This window comes from Octopus bimaculoides, chromosome 19 (genome assembly GCF_001194135.2).
Source record: "Octopus bimaculoides isolate UCB-OBI-ISO-001 chromosome 19, ASM119413v2, whole genome shotgun sequence".
Classification (NCBI taxonomy): Eukaryota; Metazoa; Mollusca; class Cephalopoda; order Octopoda; family Octopodidae; genus Octopus; species Octopus bimaculoides.
In genome coordinates, this window is record NC_068999.1 from 41,959,032 (window position 1) to 41,967,996 (window position 8,965).

General features: G+C 40.4%; 1 protein-coding gene across 1 annotated transcript in view; it reads right to left on the bottom strand.

The window, feature by feature from the left end:
- The window catches only part of LOC106873036 (filamin-B), a 164,815-nt gene extending 156,106 nt beyond the window's left edge, over positions 1 to 8,709 (bottom strand). Inside the window, exon 1 of the mRNA XM_052974705.1 lies at positions 5,661 to 8,709. Coding sequence (XP_052830665.1) covers positions 5,661 to 6,000 — 340 coding nt within the window. The 5' untranslated portion in view covers positions 6,001 to 8,709. The remainder of the gene's footprint in view (positions 1 to 5,660) is intronic.
- Positions 8,710 to 8,965: the final 256 nt, after the last annotated feature.

Below are 8,965 nucleotides of genomic sequence, written 5' to 3' on the forward strand. Positions count from 1 at the left end.
ATATATATATATATATATATAGTCAATTCAAATAAACGAATAAAAACGGACAACATGAGGACGTGCATAAGAAATGTATTAGCTTGATGATCTGAACTAACTTAGGGGCCATACGGACAACAAAGCCTCAACACCACTGTCCCCTATTCCTTTTACTCGCATCACAGGCCCACGTCCTTTCAACTCTCGCCACTCAGCTTGCCTTCACTCATTCCATCACTTTACCTTTCTCTCCACATTCTTGTGTTAAGCTCTCGGAGTAATTCCTTAAAGTTACAGCTATTTTGCTTCGGTATAAACAATTTGTTCCATCTATTCAACCCATTCACTTGCACCGGTTGCCAACCTCCATCGCCAGCACTCAGTTTGGCTTTACTCATCATTTAGTTTACACTCCCATTCTCTCTCAACCTCTCTCTCTCACACTCCACGTGTTATCTTATCTGAGCAACTCCTCAGAGCCGCAGCTATTTACTTCAATAGAACAGCTGCTGACATCTATTGACAATTTGTTTCACCTATTTATTCGCTCATACCTCCACCACCACCAGACTGCTACCCCACTCACTCTCACTCCACTCCACATACTTCACTCGTGTTACCTCATCACAGCAGCTCCCCAGAGCCAACGCTATTTACTTCTGTAGAACAGCTGGTGACATCTACCGACACTTTGTGTTTTTCTCACCCCCTCTTCCCCGCCACATTCTTTTCACGCTCACTCCCCCATTTCCCCTTCTTCTTCCTACTCCTCCCTATCCTCTGACCTCCATCTCCCCCTCCCTCTCTCCCTCTCTGTTTAGCCGTCGTCGCACACGTCGTCATTGTTGTTTGCTGTGCAACGCGAACGAACCGAAGCGAATTGAACACTGCTGCTGTTGGACAAGATCTGCATGTAAATGTTTGTGTATTACCTACAGGCATATCTATACCCGTGTGGAGGCGCAATGGCCCAGTGGTTAGGGCAGCGGACTCGCGGTCATAGGATCGCGGTTTCGATTCCTAGACCGGCGTTGTGAGTGTTTATTGAGCGAAAACACCTAAAAAGCTCCACGAGGCTCCGGCAGGGGATGGTGGCGAACCCTGCTGTACTCTTCCACCACAACTTCCTCTCACTCTTACTTCCTGTTTCTGTTGTGCCTGTAATTCAAAGGGTCAGCCTTGTCACACTCTGTGCCACGCTGAATATCTCCGAGAACTACGTTAAGGGTACACGTATCTGTGGAGTGCTCAACCACACTTGCACGTATTTATGTGCATAAACGAGGGGGTGCTGAAAAGTTCCTTGCTTCGGGTGAAAGAAAATACAGGAGGATCATGAAATTATGATTTTATTCAACATATTACCCATCTAAATTCACACACTTATTGCATCCACCCTTCAGTTTTCTGAGCCCTGTAAAAGAACTCGGAAGGTTGGGCCTCCAACCAGGCCTTTCGCGACATCTTTAAAGCCATAAACTTTTCAGCACACCCCTTGTGTGCATGTATGTATATATATATATATATATATATATATATATACATATATAGAGCTTTACGTTATAAATTTCTCTCGCTTTCTAGTTGAGACGGTTGACCTTTGACCTCTCATATGCGTTGTCTTCCACACAACACGTTGCTTGATACGCGGCATGAAAGAATACCAAGGCACAGTTTTCGGTTCTAAGAAATTTAAATGAAATCGGTCGCTGCATAACCACACCGTTAACTCATCATACACCTCTCTCCCGCTCTCTGAAGCATGACTGCACGCTTACAACCCGACACTCCGAAGCATGCGCGCGCACGCACGCGCGCACACGCACACGCACACGCGCACACGCACACGCGCACACGCACACGCACACACGCACACACACACACATCTCAAGTGCCACTATGGTTTTGGCAGTTTGTTTACAAACATTTTTGCGAAGTGTGATCTCAATCAGTCGCCAGACATACCAGCTAAACTACTACTATCGGCTCACTACGAGCTAACGAAGCAACTTATGCCATGCAATCTCTCGACCTGCTAAACATGGCAGCAAAATTTCCCTCAGCTCCTAGCAGTAAGGCAATGGAATCGGTATATCTGGACATTTCCAAGTCTACTTCTTTCTGATGATGGGCTTTTGTGCCCGAATTATAAAGTTAATTTTTGTAAAACTTTCTTCATTTTTAAAAGTTTTCTAAATTTCCCTTTTCTGTTTCCAACCACAACCATCCTATCTCTTCGTATAGATTGTCCAATGCTGATTGATTGATGGTAACTCTGGTGAATTACTGAGAAACCTTATAATCAAAGATGCTCCGTATACGACCGCTCAACCTCTTGTGAATAGCTAGGATTATATGCAGTCCTAGTTTACGAATAGCTTTCCTTTTTAAAGATAGCAGATTGCGTAACAGCGTTGTAGTTCGCTTGAAGCATTGTAGTACCGAAGAAGAAAAAGAAAAGGGAAAACAAGAAAGTTTCTAACAATGCAGAAAGCGCTGTAAACAATATGCCGACGATCTAGCGATTCTGCTAAACTTCTGCACTTGAACTCTAACACATCAGATCTTGCACTCCATACTTTTCAAAATCTTTTTACTCTCCAGGTCTGTAAATTCAGCTCACTGAAGCTTTTGCCACGCCCAAATTTTGTATACTGCGCCGCGTCCTCACCTAACCATCAATCTTAGCACTCTCACAACCCACTAACACCACAAAGGGACCAAGAACATTTAAATCGTATCTGTCACGAGTCGAAGGGCTCATAAAGCCGGCGTTTAATCCAGTTTCTGTGGCGTATAAATGACTGAGAATACAACATTCCACCCTCCACCCCGAACGGGATGCAAGTCCACCACAAAGTTAACTCTCCAACTGTTGCTGGAACTCATTTACAGTTGGATGGACTGAAACAATGCGAAAGAAAGTGTTTTGTTTTGCTTAACAACACAACACAACCCCGCCTAGTCCGAGAATCGAAACTACTACCTTACGATCGCAAATGCAATACATTAACCACCAGGCCACACACCTTACCTCTTTGAAACCCATTTGAGTAAATAGACACCGTCTGCTTTTTATCTTTTACTCGTTTCAGTCAATGGATTGCGGCCATACTGGGGCACAACCTTGAAGAGATATATTGCATTTTATGCATAGTAATCAGAGTAACCTTCATAATTTTATTGAATTAGGGGCATATTTTGCCATAAAAGGAAAATATTACTATCGATCTATTTTATTCAGGGAAGGCACTACCTACCTTGCCTACCTAGGCAGCACGCCCCTGGTCCCGACCCTTCAGTGGGTCGCGGCAAAATGTTTAAAAATCGCTGCTCTAGAGGTCTCTTTTAATTGGCTTAGTTAGGTAATACCTATGTTTATTTGTGTACAGACTCAAATGTAATGTCGGAGTTCAAATCCAGGGTAAGTACTTAGATCAGTGTTTCAAAGAAGAAACAATTCTGCTTTGTTTTCGTTTAGTTAGTTTTGGGGGACATTCCTTTTTCTCTTTGAAGTGTGAGAAGGCGATGCAATGTCCCCACTCCATGTCGGTTCTCCCATGTAACTGAAGCAGATGCAATCGATATTTAGTTTGAGATTTTAAATGTCTGCGAGGGACTTTCAAAACAGAGAAATCCTGAAGAGGAAACAAAAAAAAAAAAAAAAAAAAATCTAAAGAATAAAAATAAAGAAAATAAAATGAACGTAACTGGTACTTATTTCAACGTATCAGAAAAAATGAAAGGCAAAGTCAACCTCAGCGGAATTTGAACTCAGAACGTAACGGCAGACGAAATACCTCTAAGCATTTCGCCCAGCGTGCTAACCATTCGGCCAGCTCGCTGCTCCAATAATAATAATAATAATAATAATAATAATACTTTCTACAATAGGTACAAGGCCTGGAATTATGGGGGAGGGGGGCTAGTCGGTTGCATCGACCCCAGTGTTTCACTGGTACTTAATTTATCGACCCCGGAAAGGATGAAAGGCAAAGTCGACCACAGCGGAATTTGAACTCCGAACGTAAATATTCAATAGTAGTAATAATTTCGTATTTAAGCACAAACGCTAGATATTTGGAGTGAGGGTTAGCGCCGATTGAATATTAACTATGGGTTTCCCACCAGAGAATTGGGGTCCGCCGCTATTTTTATTCTTAAAGCAAACCGTTTTACAAGAAGCAGAATTCCGTAATCATTTCTGGTGAGAAGTAGTGGTGTGTAAGTGTGTGTGTGAGGGCAACAATGTGTGTATGCACAGCAGTAAGTTTACGTGAGATGTCAATGACATCTTTAAAAACATTCAATGAGTTTTGTGTTACCCGATGCTGTGATGTTATCGTATCTACTGGAGGGCGGCGACCTGGTAGAATCGTTAGCACGCCGGGCGAAATGCTTAGCGGTATTTCGTCTGCCGTTACGTTCTGAGTTCAAATTCCGCCGAGGTCGACTTTGCCTTTCATCCTTTCGGGGTCGATAAATTAAGTACCAGTTACGCACTGGGGTCGATGCAATCGACTTAATCCGTTCGTCTGTTCTTGTTTGTTCCCTCTATGTTTAGCCCCTTGTGGGCAATAACGAAATAGGTATTTCTTCTGCCGTTACGTTCTGAGTTCAAATTCCACCAAGGTCGACTTTGCCTTTCATCCTATCGAGGTCGATTAAATAAGTACCAGTTACGCACTGGAGTCGATGTAATTGACTTAATCCCTTTGTCTGTCCTTGTTTGCCCCCTCTATGTTTAGCCCCTTGTGAGCAATAAAGAAATTACTATTGTATCTACTGGTATGGCTGTGTGGTAACAAGTTTGTTTCCAAACTACATGGTTCTGGGTTCAGTTCAACTGCGTGATACCTTGGGCAAGTGTCTTCTACTATAACCTCGAGCCGACCAGAACCTTGTGAGTGGATTTGGTAGACGAAAACTGAATATATGCGTGTTTGTTTTTATCCCCACGCCATTTGATAACCAGTGTTGGTTTTTTTACGTCCAAGTAACGTAGCGGTTTGGTGAAAGTTACCGATAGAATAAGAACCAGATTTGCTCGACTAATTTGGTTCGTATTGTTTAGAAATTAAATTTGTTTGAGATTTTGGCGGATTGCAGCTTTCTGCTCCAAATGACAGTACAAAAGAACCCCACCCACATTCAGGTGGGGAGGAACAGAATTTTACATAATTATATGTGATGTACATTAATTTTAACGGTGGAACCCGAAGTAGATAAAGCTATAAAATATAGCGTGTAGAATATTGGGCGAAAAATCCATTTGGATACCCCCCAAAAGAGAAAGAAGTCGGATGCTTTCCCTTCTGTTTTTCGTGGTTAGGGGAATGAACGCAAGATCAGGCAGTATAAATAGGAACTATGCCGCTGACCAGTTGTGTAGAAGTCAAGAATAAAAGCACATCTAAAATAGAATTTGATACTTCTATATAGTCGAGTGGACAAACGAAAGAATGTGGCATTCGACACATTTGATACGAGTTACATTTATCATTAAATAACAGTTAGATTTGGCTCCATGCGACTTAATTTCGTAGACTCGTAGATCGAACCTACGAAGCTAAGTTGCAAAGAACTGAGTCAAAACGTTATCAAAGAATACATAGCACCAACAGTTAAAACACGAAAGCCCCAAAACCACAAACGGAACAAAAATATTATTTGCTTACCGATGTTAACAAGTTTAACTTTGTCTTTCCGAATGGCATCCAATGCTATAGATAAGTTTTCCAGGTATTGATGTTGGTTAAGAGGATTCTTACAGATTTTTCGTCCAATAGGTTTCGATTGTAAGGCTTCCACAAGAGCAATAAGTTTGATTCCATTGGCTAATCCCGTTTCCAAATCGGAGACTGCACTTTCGTCCGGCAACTGTTCATTCACCCAATTTTTGAACGTTGTGTTTTGTATTTCGATCCATCGTAAGTCGTCCGGTCCGGTACGTTTCATAGACATAGCCGCATGGCCTTCCAACGTCCGCACATTTTGACCAATGCTGGATTCGGCCATTTTGTTGCTGTTATTACTGTTGTGTTTTTTTTTCTTTTATACAATAATAATAATATTATTAATAATTTTCTACATAGACACAAGAAAAGGGAGCAGTCGCGTTTGAGGACTTGTTTGAAATTATTTTCTTTACTCCGGAAGAATTTAAGAAAGTAAACTTTACAACAATATGGTTGATAAATAAATGGAAAAATTCTCGCTAAACAGCGAAAAAAAACTAAAACCAGAAAAAACTTGAAATATTTTGTAGGTGTTTACAACTTAATCCTGTTTAAATGGGCTTGTTTTCCTCTGTTTTTAGAACATTATTTTAGACGTTACAAGAAATGAATGGTGGGGAGGAAGAAAGAAGTAGAATAGGAAAGATAGGATGTCGTAATGTTCATGCCACTCCCGAGAAGACCAATACTGTGGAGTAAAGAAGTTTTAAGCGGTCTATTTAGTTTAAACAAGAATCAAAATAACTAGTATCGAGTGTTGCGAACTCAGCTGATTTGAGGGGGAGTGTGAGTGAGAGGGTAAAGGAGAGCATAAGAGGAAGTAAGAGGGGTGAAAGAGAGGATGAGTCGAAGTGAGAGGCTGAAGGTGAGCGTGAGGAGAAGTGTGAGAGTACGGGTGGAAGTGAGAGTGTTAAGTTCAACAGCAGGTCTCTCATTCGCTCTCGTTAGGTATTGAAATAGCTTTTCCTTTTCTTCCTTTTCTTATTTAAATTATATATTTATAAATAAAGTTACCTTTTTTTTTGTATCAAATAGTAACGAGACAAGCACCAGGTGTCAACGTTTGGCGGAAGAGAAACGGAATGTTACGACGCCCATGTATTTGTGTGTTTTTTTCTTTTCAAGGGTTATTTACAATGTGAATGAAAACGAACGATCACCCACACTATAAACAAAAAATTAGTAGGGGTTTGCAATCAGTTGATTAAGCTCCGAAATGGAAAGGGCTTATCTTTTTGTTTTGCAGATCATTCTCAGCTCCGTAAGTGAGAAGAAAAGAGAGAAGGTATTAAAGCAAGAACGAAAGAAAAAAAAGAAAGAGATGAGAGACAATATGGAAGAGACAAAACTCACTTTTTGCTCCCATTTTAACCTTTCTCACTTCTCCCCACTTTTATCTCCCTTAGTTAAAATATAATCCGAGATCCGTAAGATTGTTTACAGCCTGTTGCTAATCTTTTGTACTTTTCGTTGTTTCAGCCAGTTCTTTTTATTATTATCATTTTTTAAATTATTATTATTCTTTGTTGTTGTCCTACAAGTTTTCAAACTGTTGCTCATAATGGTTTCGCTGTTGCAGTTGTCTTTATGGTTAATAATTGCATTTTTTTTTTTGCTGATGTTGCTGCCGTTTATTCTTGCTTTGGTAGCTAGTGTTACCGCTGCTGTCGTAGTTTCGATACAAAGTGGAGTTACAAACCCTTTTCCGTCATTTTTTTGTTTGTTTTCGGAGCGTGGAAATCAAACAACACTCTGGTACACGCATGCAAATTGCACACACACACACACACACACACACACACGCACACATATATATTACCGGCGAAAGACTTTTCACTGTTTGTATTCCTGTCTCATGTTATGGCCATACATATTTCGTTAGTGTTGTCATGCTTAAAGTTACAGTTTTCTTATAGCCTTTTAAAAATTCAATTAAACCTTGGGAGAGGCATTATGCCGGTAATAAACACACGCACTGGTTCAGTCCTTTATTAATTTATATAGTTTTTTGTTAAATTATTTCATTGTTTCTTGTTGTTTATTGCCGACGATATTGTTTTTTAAAATCTTCTCTCATTTATCTGTAAACTTTAGAAATTTAACCGCTTTTCTAGTTTCACCGTAATGTTCTCTTCCATTTGTGCACGAGGACATACTTATGTAAGTGTGTGTGTTTGTGTACCTTAGAAGAATTACAAAAGCAATACCTCTGACCATATTTTCTTTCTTTTTTCTTTAATTCTTTTCCCTTATCTTTCCTATATCATTTCTGAGATTTCTTATCAGCTTGGCCTTCTCACGATTCGTCCTGTCTTTCTATCTGTCTGCCTGTCTCTCTCTTTTTTCACCTGGCTGTTCAGGTATGGTGTCTCTTTCTTTCTCATTATCTATCTATAAATCTGCCTATTTCTCCTTTCTTCTCATCTCTTTCTCTCTCTCTCTCACTCACTCACCTGTCCAGCTAGACTCTGTCATTTCACCTGGTTTACACCCCAACCTCTTTCTCTCCCTCGAACTGGTTGTTAAGGTATTATGGCTCTCTCCCTCTCTTTCTTACCTATCTATCTATCTATCTATCTGTCAATCTATCTATCTCTTTCTCCTTGTCTATCGCTATCTATCTATCTATCTATCTATCTATCTATCTATCTCACTCTCTATCTGTCAATCTCTCTCTCTCTCTCTCTCTCTCTCTCTCTCTCTCTCTCTCACCTGTCCAGCTATAATCTTTCTTCTCACATGGCTTCCATCTCGCTCCCATTTACCTTGCTGTTCAGGTATGATCTCTCTCTCACCTTGTCTCACGTCTCATCTAAGCTACCCCCACCGCCTGCTTTTCTTTTTTTTTCTTTACTTCCTCCTCTCTTCGTTTCTTTCTACAATATTTTCTTTTCTTTCTTTCCTTTTTTGTTCAGTATTTGTTTCTTTCTCTCGTGTTTGTCAAAATAGACTCGCACAGAAAAGCGTATCTGTGTGTGTTTGTGTATATTTCAACAATTGATTTGCGTGTGTACTTAGTGTTGTTTATATTGAGGTGTGTGTGTGTGTGTGTGTGTGTGTGTGTATTCATATTTAAATTAGAATGTGTTTACATATATCTAAGTAAGCGAAGTTGTGTGCGAGTGCACGAATGTATGTGAATGTATATTTATAAATATTGTAATAAACGAATGAGGAGGAATAGTGGGAGAGGGAGTGGCAGGAAGACATAGAAGGGGGAGGGAGTGGCTGTGTGGTAAGTAGCT